Source organism: Symphalangus syndactylus, chromosome 24 (assembly GCF_028878055.3).
Source record: "Symphalangus syndactylus isolate Jambi chromosome 24, NHGRI_mSymSyn1-v2.1_pri, whole genome shotgun sequence".
Classification (NCBI taxonomy): domain Eukaryota; kingdom Metazoa; phylum Chordata; class Mammalia; order Primates; family Hylobatidae; genus Symphalangus; species Symphalangus syndactylus.
The window spans coordinates 41,233,523-41,253,611 of record NC_072446.2 but is presented as its reverse complement, the minus strand read 5'-3'; the positions used below and the strand labels follow the sequence as shown (position 1 = coordinate 41,253,611).

Genomic DNA, 20,089 nt, shown 5'->3' with positions numbered 1-20,089 from the left:
GCAAACCAAGGTTATTCTGGATGGAAATAGCCTTGAAAAGGTGATATATATATATGAACGTATCTGATTTTTTTTCCCCATATAATTCTTACTTTGTGTATTTGATATTCAGTTGTGTTTGTAATCACGGAAAAATAAAAGCATATTAAAAAAAAAAAGAAAGAACTTTAGAGAAAAACAAAGTCCAAAAGTCCAGAGAGGTTAAGTGATTTGCCTAAGATCAAACACCCAGCTATGACAAAGCAGGATGAAGGTAGAACTTATGTTTCTGTGTGCCTAATTCAGAGATCTCCACATTAGATAATCCTGCTTCCTGTCTTGAAAAAAAAAATGCATCAATAGGTGGTCAGAATCACCCTTGAAAAGAATAGAAAACTATAAATGGTATTAAGGTAGTATGTATGCTCTGTGCCTAGTAGTTACATTAGCTTTGAAATTAAGCACAAAACATGGTACATAAATTATATCTCAATAAAACTGCTGCATTTTTGTGAAAAAAAAAAAAAAGTAAAGAGAAAAGAGTATCTTCCTGGTAATCTAGAGAATTCTTCCAAATCTTGTCTAAGACTATCAAGGCAGTACCTTTATGAGGTTGAAAGAACCACAGTGTTACTGGGCTTGGAGTGTACCCTAAAACAGATACAGCTTAGATCACAATACCCAAGTCATTTCAAATATTTGGAAAGCCTTCCCAAGAAAGACCAGTACAAACAAGCCCAGACAGTGAAGACTACAATAAATACCTAACTTCTCAATGCCCAGACACCAAAGAACTCTATAAGCATCAACACCATCCAGGAAAACACGACCTCACCAAATGAACTAAATAAGGCATCACAGACCAATCACAGAGAAACAGAGATACGTGACCTTTCAGACAGAGAATTCAAAATAGCTGTTTTGGAGAAACTCAAAGAAATTCAAGATAACACAGAGAATAAATTCAGAATTCCATCAGATAAATTTAATAAAGAGAATAAAATAATTTAAAATAATCAAGCAGAAACTCTAGAGCTGAAAAATACAATTGGCAGACTGAAGAACACATCAGCATTTTAAAACGGCAGAATCGATCAAGCAGAAGAAAGAATTAGTGAGCTTGAAGACAGACAATTTGAAACTACACAGTCAGAGGAGACAAAAAAAGAATGAAAAAGAATAAAGCATGCCTATAAGCTCTAGAAAATAGCTTCAAAAGGGCGAATTTAAGAGTTATTTGTCTTAAAGAGGAGGTAGAGAGAGAGAGATAGGGGTAGAGAGTTTATTAAAAGGGAAAATAACAGAGAACTTCCCAAACCCAGAGGAAGATATCAAGGTGCAAGTACAAGATGGTTATAGAACACTAAGTAGATTTACCCCAAAGAAGACTACCTCAAGGCATATAATAATCAAACCTCCAAAGATCAAGGCAAAAGAAAATATTCTAAAACCAGTAAGAGAAAATAAACAAATAACACACAATGGAGCTCCAATATGTCTGGGGGGCAGACTTTTCAGTAGAAATGTTACAGGCTTATGCCAGAAAAGAGTGGCATGACATATTTAAAGCACTAAAGGAGTCCAGGCATGGTGGCTCATGCCTGTAATCCCAGCACTTTGGGAGGCCAAAGCAGGAAAATTACTTGAGCTCAGGAGTTCAAGACCAGCCTGCAGAACATAGTGAGATCTCATCTCTACAAAAAAAAAAAAAACAAAATTAGCCAGGTGTGGTGGCATGTGCTTGTAGTCTCAGCTGCTCAAATGGCTGAGGTGCGAGGATCACTTAGGCCTAGCAGATCAAGGCTGCAATGGTCTGTGATTATGCTACTACACTCCAGCCTGGGCAATAGAGCAAGACCTTGTCTCAAAAAAATTAGATTAAATTAAATTAAAAAGTACTGAAGGAAGAAAACTTATCCTAGAATAATATATCTGGTAAATATATATATTTGAATATATATATATACACATTTTTATATATATTTGAATATACATTTTATATATATCCTTCAAACACAAAGAAGACAGATCTTCCAGAGAGAAAATCAATAAAGAAACATTAGACTTAATATCCACTATAGACCAAATGAATCTAAACAATATTTATAGAGTTTTCATCCAACAGCTGCAGAATACACATTCTTTTCCTCAGCACATGAATCATTCTCAATAATAGATCACATGTTAGGTCACAAAACAAGCCTTAAAACATTCAAAACATTGAAATAATATCAAGCATCTTCTCTGGCCTCAAGATGAATTTTGTAAACTATACAAATATATGGAAATTAAACAATATATTCCTGAATGACCAGTGGGACACCGAAGAAATTAAGGAAATTGAAAAATTTCTTGAAACAAATGATAACAGAAACACAACATATGAAAACCCATGGGATACAGCAAAAGCAGTACTAAGAGGGAAGTTTATAGCTATAAGGGTCAATGTCAGAAAAAGAGGAAAAACTTCAAATAAACAATCTAATGATGCATCTTAAAGACTAAGAAAAGCAAAAGCAAACCAAACCCAAAAATAGTATAAGAAAGAATAAACATCAGACTAGAAATAAATGGAATTGAAATGAAGAGAACAATACAAAAGATCAATGAAACAAAAAGTTGGTTTTTTGAAAAGTTAAACAAAAGTGACAAACCTTTAGCCATACTAAATAAGAAAAAAAGATAGAAGATCCAAATAAATAACATCAAAAATGAAAAAGGAGACATTACAACTCATACTACAGAAATTCAAAGAATCATTAATGGCTGCTATGAGCAAGTTTATGTCAATAAATTGGAAAGCCTAGAAGACATGGATGAATTCCTAGACACATGCAACATACCAAGATTGAACCAGGAAGAAATCTAAACCTGAAGAGACCAATAAGAAACGAGACTGAGGCTGTACTAAAAAGGCTCCAAGTATAGAAAACCCCAGGACCAGATGCCTTCACTGCTGAATGCTACCAAACATTTAAAGAATTAATACCAGTCCTACTCAAACTATTCTGAAAAATAGAGGAGGAGAGAACACTTCTAAACTCATCCATGAGGTCTGAAAAATAGAGGAGGAGAGAATACTTCTAAATTCATCCATGAAGCCAGTATTATCCTGATACCAAAGCCAGACAAAGACACGTCAAAAAAAAAAAAAAAAAAAAAAAAACTACAGGCCAATACCTCTGATGCATAAGTCCTCAAAAAACTATGAGCAAACCAAATTCAACAATATATTAGAAAGATTATTCATCATGATCAAGTGGGATTTATCCCTCCAATGCAAGGATGGCTCAACATAAACAAATGAATCAATGTGATACATTACATCAACAGAATGAGGACCAAAAACATATGATCATTTCAACTGATGCTGGAAAAGCATTTGATAAAATTCAACATCCCCTCATGATAAAAACCCTCAAAAAGCTGGATATAGAAGGAACATACCTCAACACAATAAAAGCCATATGTGATAGACACACAGCTGGTATAATACTGAATGGGGGAAAACCAAAAGCCTTTCCTCTAAGATCTGGAGTATGGCAAGGATTCCCACTTTCACCACTATTAGTCAACACAGTACTGGAAGTCCTAGCTAGAGCAATCAGACAAGAGAATGAAATAAAGGGCATCCAAATTGGAATGGAAGAAGTCAAATTACCCTTGTTTGCAGATAATATAATTTTATATTTGGAAAAACCTAAAAACACCACCGAAAACTTTTAGAGCTGATAAACAAATTCAGTAAAGTCTCAGGGTAGAAAATCAACATACAAAAATCTGTAGTATTTCTATATGCCAACAATAAACAATGTGAAAAAGAAATCAAAAAAGTAATCCCATGTACAATAGCCACACATAAAATTAAATACCTAGGAATTAACTCAACCAAAGAAGTGAAATATCTCCATAATGAAAACTATAAAACACTGATGAGAAATTGAAAAGGACACCAAAAAATGGAAAGATATTCCATGTTCATGGTTTGGAAGAATCAATATTGTTAAAATGTCCATCCTACCCAAAGCTATCTACAGATTCAATGCATTCCCTATCAAAATACCAAGGACATTCTTCACAGAAATAGAAAAAACAATTCTAAAATTTATATAGAATCGCAAAAGACCCAGAATAGCAAAAGCTATCCTAAGCAAAAAGGACAAAACTGGAAGAACCACATTACCTGACTTCAAATTATGCTACAGAGCTATAGTAACCAAAACAGCGTGGTATTGGTATAAAAACAGACATATAGATCTATGGAATAGAATAGAGAACCCAGAAGCAAACCAGACACCTTCAACAAACTCATTTTCAACGAATGTGCCAAAAACATACACTGGGGAAAAGACAGTCTTTTCAATGAATAGTGCTCAGAAACTGGATATCCATACTCAGAAGAATGAAACTAGACGCCTATCTCTCACCATATACAAAAATAAAATCGAAATAGATTAAAGACTTAAATCTAAGACCTCAAACTATGAAACGACTACAAAAAAATACTGGAAAAACTCTTCAGGACATCAGTCTGGTCAAAAATTTCTTGAGCAATACTCCACAGGCACAGGCAACGAGAGCAAAATGTACAAATGGGGTCACATCAAGTTAAAAAGCTTCTGCACAGGAAAGGAAATAATCAACAAAGTAAAAAAACAACCCACAGAATGGAAGAAAATATTTGCAAATTACCTGTCTAACAAGAGATTAATAACCAGAATATATAAGGACCTCAAACATCTTTATAGAAAAAAAAAATCTAATAATCCAATCAAAGATGGACAAGAGATTTGAACAGACATCCCTCAAAAGAAGATATATAAAAGACAAACAGGCATGTGAAAAGGTGCTCAACATCGTTGATCATCAGAGAAATGCAAATCAAAACTACAATGAGATATCATGTCACCCCAGTTAAAATGGCTTTTATCTAAAAGACAGGCAATAATGAATGCTGACAAAGGTGTAGAGAAAAAGGAGCCCTCATACACTGTTGGTGGGAATTTAAATTAGTATGACCACTGTGGAGAACAGTTCGGAGGCTCCTCGAAACACTAAAAATAGAGGTATTATAGGATCCAGCAATCCCACTGCTGGGTACACCCCCAAAAGAAAGGAAATCAGTATATTGAAGAGGTATCGGCACTACCATGTTTGTTGCAGCACTGTTCACAATAGCTAAGATTTGAAAGCAACCTAAGTATCCATCAACAGATGAATGGATAAAGAAAATATGGTACATATACACAATGGAGTACTATTCAGTCATTAAAAAGAGTAAGATGCTGTCATTTGCAACAATGTGGATGGAACTGGAAGTCATTATGTTAAGTGAAATAAGCCAGCACAGAAAGACAAACATCACATGTTCTCACTGATTTGTGGTATCTAAAACTCAAAACAATTGAATTTCTGAACATAGAGAGTAGAATGATGGTTACCAGAGGCTGGGAAAGGCCGTTGGGATGTAGGGGTAAGTGGGAATGGTTAATGGGTACAAAAAAAAAAAAGAATTAATAAAACCTACTATTTGATAGCACAACAGAGTAACTATAGTTAATAATAACCTAGTTGTACATTTTAAAACAACTAAAAGAATGTAATTGGATTGTAAATGCCTGAGGGGATGGATACCTCATTCTCCATGATATGATAATTACACATTGCATGCCTGTATCAAAACATCTCATGTATCCCATAAATACATACACCTACTATGTACCCACAAAAATTTATTTTAAAAACAAAATAAACAATTTTTAAAAATCAACAAAATAAAATACAATCATAAAGACTTTAACAATGTAAAGAAGAGTAAAATCAGTGAGGACTGCTGTAATCCAGGAATCTGGAAGAGCCACAGCACAGAAGAATAAAAGGAAAGATGGAAATAAAAATAAATTAAGTAATTAAATTAAATTAAAATACAATAAATGTATCTACCCCCTTGGCCTTGGTAATTTAAAACATACACTGAGAAGACAGTTCTCTATTTTTATCTATTATGTTTGTACAGCAGGAAAATTAATTTCCATAAGACAGAGTAAACCTGGTGAAAGTTCTTTAGTGTATTTAATCTAAATGGAATAGTTTATCTTTATCATTTTTTTCTAGGGCATATTCTTCCAAACACAAGAAATTTTAGTGCGAATGCTTTGAGGGCTTAATCTTATATGGAGGCAATTTAATAGAGTTTCAGGAATCTCTGTAGAAAATCTAGAGGCACATAGAAACTCTGGTATTTGGTTGCTTTTTAAGTTTGCAAATAAATACAACTGTTTTTCTAATTTTTTTTGTCTTTTTGCCAGTGGGTTTTTTACATGTATCTGAAAGGGCTTCTGAGGGTTATTTATTTATTTTTGCCTTTGAGTTTCATTGATGATGCTTTTTAGTTAAAGGCAAAGCAAACGGTAAAATGTAAAGAATGCTTACGTTTTTCAACAAGAAAGGCACTGGCAACCAAAAGCAAGGCCATTTCAGTGGAGCGATGGCACAAAAACCAGATTTCTCTTAGTTGAGGTAAAATCGGGACTCTAGAACTTGGTTGGGAACACTAGTTGTAGAAGTCTGGATCCAAACAGGGGGAGAAATTAGACATTAGCCATAGAAGAGGAGTATATATAACACAAAGAAAATTTCTTAGCATTTCAAATACTAGTTGTGAACTAAGTTTGAACTTGGAGGACAATTATTCCTCAATTCTCAGGAATGTATGGACATCAAGCACAGAGTTCAGCCTCTGTGCAAAATCCCTTTCTAGCACCATAACCACCATTACCTCTGTCCCACATCCAGAAATGGTCCTCTAGCCTCAAGGCAGGAAGAATGCCCAGTGACAAGGCTGTTTATTCTGCTTTCCACTTAGAAAGTTTTACCCTAGTTTGTCCAACAAATTTCTATACTCACTTTCATCCCTCTGTCTTGTTCTGATTCTTCCTGGGGACTCATCATTACGGCAAATATACCAGGTTAGTTCTCTGGATATCAAAGGCAGCTCTATTGTCTCTATCCTCAGCCTACAATGTTTACTTGGAGGACTTGATCCCTCTACATGTTCACAGGAGCATCCTGACTCAATACAGCTGTCATCTTCCCTCTGCAGCCACCAGAATGGTGTCAAAACAGAACAGAAAGGTGACCTGCTCCTTTCTCGGCACACCTGTACTGAGTGATGCCACTATCTTATTGGTTTTATTGGCCATTGCCCATTCCTATACTCCATAGCTTCCCAGCTCTCAGCTCAATCTCTCCAGACCAATGATGACTACCCACAGATGAAAGACACACACACACAAGAAGGAATGCATTTTTTATAGGGAAAGCATTCCAGAATGGAGGAGAAATTACTAAAGAGGAGGTGACGTTGGTGATATTCAAATGTGAGAGTAGCTTGAACTGTTCGTAACTGACAAGTTGGAGTTAGAGTCATAATCCTCCTTCACATTCTTAGAACTGGTTATTTTCACAGAAAGTTTCAGGCAGCACCTTTGATCATTTGGTCAGGTTAAGTACTGGATTTCATATTCTCTGCAGGTGTTTCTGCATATGCCTTGGTAAAGCTCACATGGATTCCAAGGCTTTCGGCTCTTGCCATTGTGGGATCTGAACAGGCCACCTGGGAAAGACATAGCCATGTTTAGTTTCCATGCAGCAGTGATAATAGGGTGACGAAGCACGATTTAAAGGAACACGCCCTAAGAATATTAAGGGCACAAGATCTGGAATCAAAACTACCTAGATTCAAATCTGGGCTCTGCCATTTACCATCTCTCCCTCCTCAAGCAAGTTACTTCAGCTCTCCAGTCCTCCACTGCATCATCTTCACAATGGGCAAAATAATAGAGCCAAGTTCCTAAGGTTCTAGTAATGACTAGGTTAGTGTATACAGTATTTTCAGAAAAGCATCTGGCACGTTACGAGTAACTGAATATTAGATGATGTAGTTGATATGAAAGTCTTCTCATAAGAGTATGAGGTTTCAAGGAATGCCACTGCAAGCACATATGTCCCCAAGTGCCTGCAGAGATCTGTGACCCTCACACGCAGCTAATCAGAGGCAGCCAGGATCTACTCTGAGATAGCACACAAATATTTGAGCCTATGTGCATGCATGCCTTTATCCTCTGAAACATAGGAGCAAACAAGTACTACACCTGTCTCTCTTTGTACATTGGCCTTACAGAAACAGGTACTGTGCATACACGGGCAGCATACTGGCATATACACAGACCCATGTATACAACCTACTTTATTCACAGATCCACATTCTCACATAAATTGAGCACGTGTGCTCACTGTACAAACCTCCACCATGCACTTTCCACATATTGCTAAGGTGCATCTTGATAGCTATGTATAAGTCATCCAGGTGTGTACATGAGTGAACATAAGCTCTTTGCTTGAAAATACCCCAGTGACAAAGTTCCTGACACTTAATCAGCATTCTATAAATATTAGTCATCAACAGTATTACTTACCTATTTGATGTTCTACAGACAAAGGAGCAATTAGAAAGAAATATTAACCATCACTACAATGTACTGCGGTATGGTCCAGCATCAACTATGTACAGGCATTTTACAAATGATAGCTCACTGAACCTCATAAAAACCGGCTGTTATCTTCACTTTTTTTTTTTTTTTGAGATGGAGTCTCGCTCTGTCGCACAGGCTGGAGTGCAGTGGCGCCATCTCGGCTCACTGCAAGCTCCGCCTCCTGGGTTCACGCCATTCTCCTGCCTCAGCCTCCCGAGTAGCTGGGACCACAGGCGACCACCACCACGCCCAGCTAATTTTTTTGTATTTTTTTAGTAGAGATGGGGTTTCACCTTGTTAGCCAGGATGGTCTCGATCTCCTGACCTTGTGATCCGCCCGCTTCGGCCTCCCAAAGTGCTGGGACTACAGGCGTGAGCCACCGCGCCCGGCCTTCACTCTTTAGATGAAGATACTGAGGCTCAAAGAAATGCTTTGTTTTGTCTGCATTCTCATAGCTTATACTTGATCAAGCCAGTATTCAATTTCTGGTCTACATGACATCAAGCCCATGCTCTTTTCTCTCTGTTTCACATTGCCTCTCTGTGATAGGGTTTCCACGAGAAGATGGCATCATCCTGCATCATGTCTACACACACAGGGCCTTCTACAGATTTCAACAGAGAGTTCAAAATCCTTAGCTTGGCATTCAAGGACCTTTTCAACCATCCCCCCACTCCCTCATTCCACACCCATTTATGAACACTCACTCGTGTCAGGCCAGGGACTCAGTGCTAAGTAGATAGAGGTCTCCAATTAATCAAATTTACTCACTATTAATATTAATGAAAATGGGACAAAGCGAGTATAATGTTATTTCTTGCATGGAAAAAATGAATACTTTGCTAATTTTTAGATTAGAGAAAGTAAAACGCCCAATTTTAGGTGAAGTTGGAGAATGGGAAGAGAAATAAAGAAGAAGAGGGAAATGCCTCCATGGCAGATATCCCATAACATTTGGGTACTGGAGTGTGTACAGACTGCCCCAGGAATCCAGAGAAGGATCTCAACTGCTCCAACATCAACCAGCCTGCTGGTCAACTGGAGGAAGGAGGTTGAAAATAATACTGATTCATCCATGCTCCAGCACAATATCACTGTGTTTCCCACCTTAATCTTCACCCTTATCATGGGAGCTGCACACTCTCTCTCTCTCTCAGCACCATTATACTTATGGGAGAAGAAGATCTGCAGAGGGCCTCCCCCAAGTGATATTCATACTGTTCTGGCTAACACCTGACCTCTAGGACTTTTCCTTTCTACCAAACACACTGGAGGGCAGTTGGAAACCCAAGATTTCCTGTCTGCAGTCACTGGAGGGATGGATAGAAACATAGATAGCAAGAATGAGCAATGGGCAAGCTGCCTTTTCCTCATTCTCTCTGCATGGAAAGTGGGTCAAGGCCACCCCAAGAGGATTCTGCCTACAGTGACTCAATAAATAAATTTTTTAAATAAAAATGAAGATTTTGTCATAGATAGTTACAGTTTCTTATTCCTACAGCTTTTCTAACCTTAGATTGCCCTGCATTGCCACACATTTTGACACCCACATCAAATTAATGTCAACTTTGATAATCTCTCCATCTTCCGATTGAAGTCAGAGAGGACCAGTTTTGCATTTCAGCATAGTCTCTGGCCCTCTGCACAATGCTATATTTTAACTCTCTGAACCCAGTCTCTCCATGTCAGAAAATGGGAATGGGAGAGTTTGCACCAAATCAGAAAGTCTCCACCATGTTTGTGAAAAAGGAGGTTAATAAGATGTCATACTTCATAATAACCTGGGAAATTTTTAAGTATATTCACACTAAGTCTCTAGAATTTCTGATTCAGTATATCTAAGGAGAGGCCAGGGCAAGGGTGCTTTTCAAGAGTTCCCCAGAAAATACTAATGGGCTCCTGTTTGCAGTGAAAGCCACGATTCTGCCTAGCCTTCTCACATTCAGCTACAGACATTGCCTAGCTCATTTTTCCACATTGGAAGTGTTTCAAAAGCAAATTAAAATGTCTTAAGTCAAAAAACAAAAGGTATCCTCTGGACCTTTTTAAAAATTCCATCCCAAGCCAAAATCAATGTGATATATTATTTCTCTGCCTGCTGTGCAACCAAACATGATCCTCTCCCATCCAATTTATAAGGTTATTTCTATTCATATATGTTTATTAGCCATGATTCATTACATATTCATTCATTCAATAAGCATTTGCTAAAGCCTGCTCTATTCAACACACTCAGCTCAACATCAGAAATGTGTAGATTTAAAAGACAAAGTCTTGGCTTTCAAACAGTTTAATTTCATATGCATACATTTGGGAGGATGAAAGGAAAAATTTGTTTGGATTGTCCTAATAGAAGAGGTTGTCCAGAACTGTTCCTGCTCATAAATTCGGCCAAGTAAAAGTACTCAATAATTATTAAGGAAGCTACACTTGTACAACTCTTGAAGCATAGAGTGCTGTCTTCATTTTTGTTGTTGTTGTAGTTTCTTGCAAACCCACCTGTGGTTTCTACCACCATTAGAAATGAGAACTGAGCTTTACTGAGCATGAGGACAAATGTCTCTCAAGCAAGGGGATAAAAGCAGCTGAGAAATAAGGAGGCAGGAGAATGTGAAATAGAAGGAATATGGGAAAAGAAAGGAGGAAAGGCAGAAGAAAAACAGAGGGAGAAGAAAGAGGAAGAGGAGGAGAAACCTCTAGATCAGATGAATCTGAACTCACTATCAAGGAAGGAAGAACAATCTTGGTTTTCTATAGGGTGGGCTGAGACTGCTCCCATATCTCTCTGTACATGCCAAGATTTGACAGGAGACACTTCCAAACATTACAGTCTCCTGATTTCCTCTGTTCTAGCCATCCACAGTCACATCTATTGTTCTTCAGTGCCCTTGAAAATCACACTTAAGAAACTTTCTTCAGAATTTGAAAATAATACTGGATACTTTTCATCCAGTGTTTATTCTCCCCATTTCCTTATTTAAATCACTTTGTTGAAGAATGATTGGCACACAAAAAGTGATACATATTTAATTTATACATTTTGATGAGTTTGGAGATAAGCATACATTACACCTATGAAACCATCATCACAATCTATGCCATAAACCTACCCACCCCTAAAAGTTTCTCCCACCATCTTATTATTTTGTGTATATCAAATCTTACTTTAAGAACATTTAACATAAAATCCACTCCCGTAGTAATTTTTGAAAATCCAACACAGTACTGTTAACTATAGGAACTGTGTTGTACAGTAGATTTCTAGGACATATTCATGAGAGTATAGTCTCTTAAATAAATGTATTGGGAAAACTAGGTATCTACATGCAAAATAATAAAACTGGATATCTTACACCATACACAAAAACAAATTCAAAATGGATTAAAGACTTAAATCTAAGACCTGAAACTATAAAACTCTTAGAAGAAAACATAGAGAAAAAGCTTCTTGACGTTCGCCTTGGGAAGGATTTTCTGGATATGACAACAAAAGCACAGGCAACAAAAGCAAAAATAAACAAGTGGATTGCAATAAACATACGTGTGCATGTGTCTTTATAGCAGCATGATTTATAGTCCTTTGGGTATATACCCAGTAATGGGATGGCTGGGTCAAATGGTATTTCTAGTTCTAGATCCCTGAGGAATCGCCACACTGACTTCCACAATGGTTGGACTAGTTTACAGTCCCACCAACAGTGTAAAAGTGTTCCTATTTCTCCACATCCTCTCCAGCACCTGTTGTTTCCTGACTTTTTAATGGTCGCCATTCTAACTGGTGTGAGATGGTATCTCATTGTGGTTTTGATTTGCATTTCTCTGATGGCCAGTGATGATGAGCATTGCGGCACTATTCACAATAGCAAAGAGTTGGAACCAACCCAAATGTCCAACAACGATAGACTGGATTAAGAAAATGTGGCACATATACACCATGGAATACTATGCAGCCATAAAAAATGATGAGTACATGTCCTTTGTAGGGACATGGATGAAACTGGAAAACATCATTCTCAGTAAACTATCGCAAGGATAAAAAACCAAATACCGCATGTTCTCACTCATAGGTGGGAATTGAACAATAAGAACACATGGACACAGGAAGGGGAACATCGCACTCCGGGGACTGTTGTGGGGTGGGGGGAGGGACAGCATTAGGAGATATACCTAATGCTAAATGACGAGTTAATGGGTGCAGCAAAACAACATGGCACATGGATACATATGTAACAAACCTGCACATTGTGCACATGTACCCTAAAACCTAAAGTATAATAATAAAAAAAAAAAAGTGGATTGCAGCAATCTAGAAAGTTTCTGCACAGCAAAGGAAACAGTCTACAAAATGAAGAAACAACCTACAGAATGGGAGAAAATATTTGCAAATCGTCTATCTGAGAAGGAGTCAATATTCTCATTTCAATAGCCACAACCCTGCTGTGATGAATTCAACTGTCTTACTCAAGCTTAATCACCCCCAAACCCAGGCTAAGTCAATCCCTGCCCAGATAAACCTCACATACCCATGACTGAATAAGATACCCACTTTAGGCAAACACTAACTACAACTCAAGCCCTACCTCTTCTAATAACCACCGAAAGCCCAATTGCAAAACATACAAACATAACACTATTCATGCCACCCAACTCCATTCACAGCATCAATCTAAAACACAGCCCAGCTACAAACCTCTCTATACCCCAACTCCCAGTTGCACCAATTCTACCCCCAGCTCCATTCAAGAAAAAATACCATTTCCTCTCTAGACTGCACCAAAACATCTATTCAGCCCAACCTATAAATACAATTATTCACCCCATGCTCATCCCCACTCACTTTTTGGATATTACTCTACCTCTAAGGTTGTACAACCTCCCCATCTCAACTCCGTATCCAACTCCAAACTGCTGTACTCCTCCTACAGCTCCTCAACTTGCACACAGTGTCTCACACCTAACTCATGAATTAAGCCCCCATCCCAATGACAGCACTACCTAAAATGTTCCATGCTTAGACTGTCCACTATGCCAGGAACAACAACCTCTTAAATGTCTTGGCAGATCAGAACCAGGGGAGATCTTTACATGAAATTAACCTTGGGAGTAACATCTGTGACCCATCTGAGACCAGAAAAGGCTTTAGGTGTTGCCCACTATATGTGAGTAGGAGTCACTGCAGAGGTCACCAAGATACCAGTACCACATGCAAGACGCCAGAACCTTTGAAAGAGGCCTGAGTTACCTGGAGTCTTTTGATCCAGGATCATAAGGATGGCAATGGTCATTAAACAAACAGGGCTTCATGACTGACGTGTTCCAACAGAATGAAGGGCTGTGTTGCAGGTGACCGAACAGAGATCACTGTAGCAGAACAGTAGCCCACCTTTATTAGTTTTGGAAATGGGTCAGGGTTGTGTGCAGTGAACTGAAAGTGATGGGAGATACCTGAGGTCAGGCAGGCAGAAGGACAACATGTATCACTTCTCTGAGCTGGATGCTCTGTGTAAGTGTGGGAGACTTGCCAGCAGTGCTCATGCCTGGGTGGGCCCTTCTTCCCAATTAAGAAACAAAGACAAATTAGAGCCAGTTGGCATTTTGTGTGAAACAAATTTGAATGAATGAATCAACCAAGCAAGCAAGCAAACTTGAAAAAATTTATAAACAATTAGATAAGAAATAAGCACGTGTATACCTATGTGAGGCAAGTGTATACCTATGTAACAAACCTGCAGGTTCTGCACATGTACCCCAGAACTTAAAGTATAATTGTAAAAAAATAAATAAATATTTTTAACTGTAGTCACCATGCTGTGCCCATAGAACACCAGAACTTATTCCTCCTATCTAACTGAAAGTTTGTACCCATTGATCAATGTCTCCCCTTTCCTCATCCACCCTCCCTTGAGGATCTGGTAACAACCATGCTAATCTCTACATCTATGAGTTCAACTTTTTTAGATTCCACATCTAAGTGAGATCATACAGTATTTGTCTCTCTGTGCCTGCTTTATTTCACTTCACGTAATGTCTTCTGGGTTCATTCATATGATTGCAAATAACAGAATTTTCTGTTTTTTAAAGGCTGAGTAGTACTCCAGTATCTATAGTTAATAATAAAGAGCTAAAAGATTTTTAAATGACCTCATCAGAAATAAATAATAAATATTAGAGGTGATGGACATGCTGATCTCTCAATTAACTGATCCCTTTATTATTATATAATGACCTTCTTTGTCTCACTTTGTGGTTTTTTACTTAAAGTCTATTTTTTCTTTTGTAAGAAAAGCTGTTCCTGCTCTTTTCTTGTTTCTTTTTCCATGGAACATCTTTTTTCATCACTTAACTTTCAGCCTATGTGTTTCCTTAAAACTGAAATGAATCTCTTGTAGGCAAAATATAGTTGAGTCATTTAAAAAAATCAATTCAGCCACTCCTTCAATTGGCAAACTGAATCCATTTACATTCAAAGTAATTATTGATAGGTAAGGACTTACTTTTGCCATTTTGTTCATTCTTTTCTGGTTATGTTATACATCCTTTGTTCCTTTCTTCCTCTTTTGCTATCTTCCTTTGTGATTAGATTATTTTCTATATTAGAATGCTTTGATTCCTTCTTATCCTTTGTTTATCTACTGTCAGTTTTTGCTTTGTGATTACTATAAGGGTTACACAAAACATATGTTGTTATAACTGTTTAAAGCTGATAACCACTTAACTTTGGTTGCAAAATATGATTCTATGTTTTTATTCTATCTCTTCTGATAATTTATGTTTCTGATGTCACAATTTACTGTTTATATTGTGTGTATCCCTTATCAGATTATTGTAACTTATTATTTTTAATAGTTTTGTATTTTGTTTTATACTCAATATATTAGTAACTTATCATCATCTTTACAGTATTAGAGTATTCTGAATTTAACTGTGTACTTACTTTTACCAGTGAGTTTTATACTTGCACCTGTTTTCATTTTAGTTATTAACATCCTTTCCTTTCAGCTTGAAAATTTCCTTTAGCATTCCTTGATAGACTGGCCTGGTAGAAATGAACTCCCTCAGATTTCGTTTGTCTGTGAAAGTCTTTATCTTTTCTTCATTTCAGAAGCAGAGCCTTGCTCAGTAAAATATTTTTGTTTGGAAGCTTTTTTCCTTCAGCATTTTTAATATATTATCTCATTCTCCTGACCTGTAAGGCTTCAGTGGAGAAACTCACTGACAGCTGTATTGAGTCTTTCTTGTATGTGATATGCTTCTTTTCTCTTGCTTTTTTCAGAATTTTTTTCCTCCTGATTTTTGATAGCTTGATTATAATGAGTCTTGGCTAATCGGTCTTGAGAAATCAGTATCTATGGCAGCCATAGCCTTATAAAATGCATTTCTTAAATAATAAGACCTGAAAGTCAAAATTATTCCTTGATCCATGGGCTGTGATTGTTGTGTTAGCCAGCATAAAACCAACGTTAATCTCCTTTTAAATCTTCATCAGAGGTCCTGGGTACTAGGTACATTGTCAATGATCAGTGATATTCTGAAAGAAATCTTTTTCTTGGCAGTAGGTCTCAACAGTGGGCTTAAAATATTCAGTAAACCATGCTATAAACAGATGTGCTGTCATCCAGACTTTGTTGTTCCATTTTTGGAACAGAAGCTATAGGTTTAGCATAATTCTTAAGGACCCTAGGATCTTTGAAACGGTAAATGAACATTAGTTTCAACTTTAAGTCACTAGCTGCATAAGCCCCTAGCAAGAGAGTCAGCCTGTCTTTCAAAGCTTTTAAGCCAGGCATTGACTTCTCTTCTCTAGCTATGAAAGTGCTAGATGGCATCTTCTTACAATAGAAGGCTATTTTGTTTACATTGAAAATCTGTTGCTTAGTGTAGACACCCTCATCAATAATCTTAGCTAGATCTCCTGGATAACTTGCTGCAGCATCTACATCACCATTGGCTACTTGTCCTTGAATTTTTTTTCAGAAGGTTGTTTTATAACTTTATTTGGTGTATTTGATGATCAACAGTTCTTATCCACATTGACTTTCTGTAGATTTTTGAAAGTGGTAACAGGTATGCAGGTAACCAAAGTATGGAGCTTGTTTGGTGAATCCTCATCCTCATTACATTTTCTGGACAACTGTACATAGATATGGTATAGGACATTCCTTATTCCTTCAGCCCAAACAGCTTTGTTGAACCTGATATCAATCCACACATTTGGAGACCCCATCTCTTCATGGAAAATTTCTGGATCTCATTGAGTGCCTGAGGGACACACTTTTTAAAATTTTTTTAAATTATACTTTAAGTTCTAGGGTACATGTGTACAACGTGCAGGTTTGTTACATATGTATACATGTGTCATGTTGGTGTGCTGCACCCATTAACTCGTCATTTACATTAGGTATATCTCCTAACACTATCCCTCCCCCCTCCCCCCACCCCACGACAGGCCCCAGTGTGTGATGTTCCCCACCCTGTGTCCAAGTGTTCTCATTGTTCAGTTCCCACCTATGAGTGAGAACATGCGGTGTTTGGTTTTCTGTCCTTGCGATAGTTTGCTCAGAATGATGGTTTCCAGCTTCATCCATGAGGGACACACTTTTTAAAGTTCACTCCATGGATGCACTTGTGAATGTCGATGGTGTACTTTCAGGTCACCACCTCACTGATGGCAATCTGTCTTCATGAGGCGTTAGAGGTTGATGTTCTCACAAACATAAAAGCAGGCAAGCAGTAGTACTCAGCTATTACATGAACTTTTAAATTAGCCATATCTTTATATAGATACAGTCAATATCTATACTGATAGTAAATATGTGTTTGGGGCATGTCATGCTACAGACCAAATCTGGAAGAACAGAGATTTTCTAACATTAATGAGAACTAAAATATCATATAGAAATGGACTGTTGATTTGTTAGAGTCATTGCAATTTCCCCAACAGATTTATGTTCATTGTAGAACTCATAGATAATATGAAATATCTAAATAAATTTACATGAAAATAGCTACTAAGATTTGGACTGGGGAAACTGAAGTCCCATCACATCTATGGGGAGTCCTATTCATGGTTTCAGTAATATGAAACTCTCCCCAAATTAGAAAATTAGACATCAAGGAGAGCTAAAAAGAGCACCATAGAAAATATGGGAATTACCCAATGAGATATTCCTGTACTGGTTTTTCATGCCATCCAACCAGCAATATCACTTAAACAAAAGGAATATACTGAAAACCTTGGAATCTTACCACTCCTGTAATAAGGTCAAATAATTCGGTAAATAATACGAGCATGTGCTGTCAGAAAATTTCTTTACACGGAATACCTACGGTAAGCCAAGGAAGCCCACTCAGGCCAAAGTTCCCAGGACCCGGTGGCAAATGAATATTATAGAGCTTCGGTCATCACAAGCTAAGAAATACTCTTTAGTATGATGCCTGGATGGACAGAAGTATTTGCTTTGGCTCAAGCAAGTGCTCAAATAGTGATCAAGGCCTTACTAAATTATGACATCCCAGTCTTTGGAATTCCTGAACATAGAGAATCTGACATGGGAAATCATTTTCCCTGTGGCAAATCTGGGGCTCAGTAAAACCCTACAAATACCAATAACTTATACTTCCTATCATCCCCAGTTTTCTGGACAAATGGAACAAATGAAACTCACTCTAAGGAATTATTTGGCTGAACTATGCCAGGTGCAGTGGCTCACACCACTTTGGGAGCCGAGATGGACTTTGGGAGCACTTTGGGAGGCCGAGGTGGACGGATCACTTGAGCCCGAGAGTTTGAGACCAGCCTGGCCAACATGGCGAAACCCCGTCTCTACAAAAAATACAAAAATTAGCTGGGCATGGTGGTGAGCGCCTGTAATCCCAGCTACTTGGGAGGCTGAGGCAGGAGGATCGCTTGAACCCAGGAGGCAGAGGTTTTTGCAGTGAGCCAAGATCACGCCACTGCACTCCAGCCTGGCCAGCAGAGGGAGACTCGTCTGAAGGAAGGAAGGAAGGAAGGAAGGAAAGAAGGAAAGAAGGAAGGAAGGAAGGAAGGGAGGGAGGGAGGGAGGAAGGAAGGGAGGAAGGGAGGAAGGGAGGAAGGGAGGAAGGGAGGAAGGAAAGGAAGAGCAGAAGGGAGGAAGGAAGGGAGGAAGGAAGGAAGAGAAGAAGGAAGGAGAAAAAAAAAAATTGGCTAAATTAAATGAAGCCACTGGCCTACAGTGACTCAGAGCCTTAGTATTTGTTCTATGAAACTTAAGGTTAACTCCCTTTAGCAAGCATGATATTTCTCCTTTTGAGTTAATGTTTGGAAGCGCTATGTGTTCAGCAGTGAAGCCTAGCCTGTTACTTTATACAATGGAAACACAGAGTTTTCTTATTTCCCTAGGTCATTACGCCATCGTGTGGCCAAGAGATGGAAGAATCCCCCTGAAACGGTGTGTTGCTAATGGAGACCAGGAGACAAATCTACACTGAACTTATCCAATGGCAGGCTAGATTATCACAGTGCTGAGGAGGACACTACCAGGTATTGCTGATAACTCACATCACTATCACAAGAAGGAGCAACACACCTGGATACGTGCTTTACATGTGAGAAAAGCATCAGTGACTGAATGGACTGTAACTCTACTATTAAAGTTACAGTCTCCAGAAAGTCTGACTCATCATTATGTTTTGAGATTTGTCCATGTTGTGTGGAGATAGCAATTGTTCACTCATTTTTATTATGGCACAGTGTTCCATTACCATAACTAACTTATCCATACTACTGATCATAAGCATTGGGTTCTTTCTAGTTTGGGGTCATTATAAATAATGCTACTATGAACATTCTTGTTCGTAACTTTTTATGCACATATGTAGGCCTTTCTATTGGGGAAATTGAGAGGTCATAGATATGCATGTGATCAGCTTTTTAATCTGCTGTCAAATAGCTTCCCAAAGTGGTGTACCATTTTAAAACACCCTCACTGATACTTGATATTGTTAATCTTCATTAAGTTTAGCTAATCTCTGTGTGTAATGGTAGCTCATTATGGTTTTAATTTGTATTTCCTTAATGACCAGTGGAATTAAGAGCTTTTTCATATATTTATGGGTCATTTGGATGCTCTGTTCCAACACTTCGGCTTCTTTGTTCTTGGAGTGCGTGTCTGAGTTTTTCTTAAGGAATTGTAAAAATTCTTCATGTATTCAAGACACAAGATCTTTGTTGGTTATAGGTTTTGAAAATAGCTGCCACAATTTTGTGGCTTAACTTTTCTGCCTCTTAATGACATCTTTTGTTCAACAGGTGTTCCTGATTTTAATGAAGTCTAATTTATGAATCTCTTTCTTTACAGTTGGTACATCCTCTGTCTTGTTTAAGAAATCTTTACTTACCCCAAGGTCATAAACATATTCTCCTATGTTTGTTGCAGAAACTTTATTGTTTTATTATCATCTACATGGAACTGATTTTAGGTGTGAAGGAAAGACCAACTGATAACCATTTATTGAAAATACCATCCTTCTGCCATTACTCTATTGTTCTCATGGCATCATATATGACTAGATCTCTTTCTAGACTCTCTATTTT

The 20,089-nt window shown here is 37.7% G+C and overlaps 1 protein-coding gene across 1 annotated transcript in view; it reads right to left on the bottom strand.

Moving 5' to 3' along the window:
* Positions 1 to 7,352: 7,352 nt before the first annotated feature.
* Positions 7,353 to 20,089, bottom strand: part of DEFB116 (defensin beta 116) — a 30,803-nt gene continuing 18,066 nt past the window's right edge. Inside the window, 2 exon segments of the mRNA XM_055265711.2 lie at positions 7,353 to 7,594; positions 13,757 to 13,812. Coding sequence (XP_055121686.2) covers positions 7,353 to 7,594; positions 13,757 to 13,812 — 298 coding nt within the window.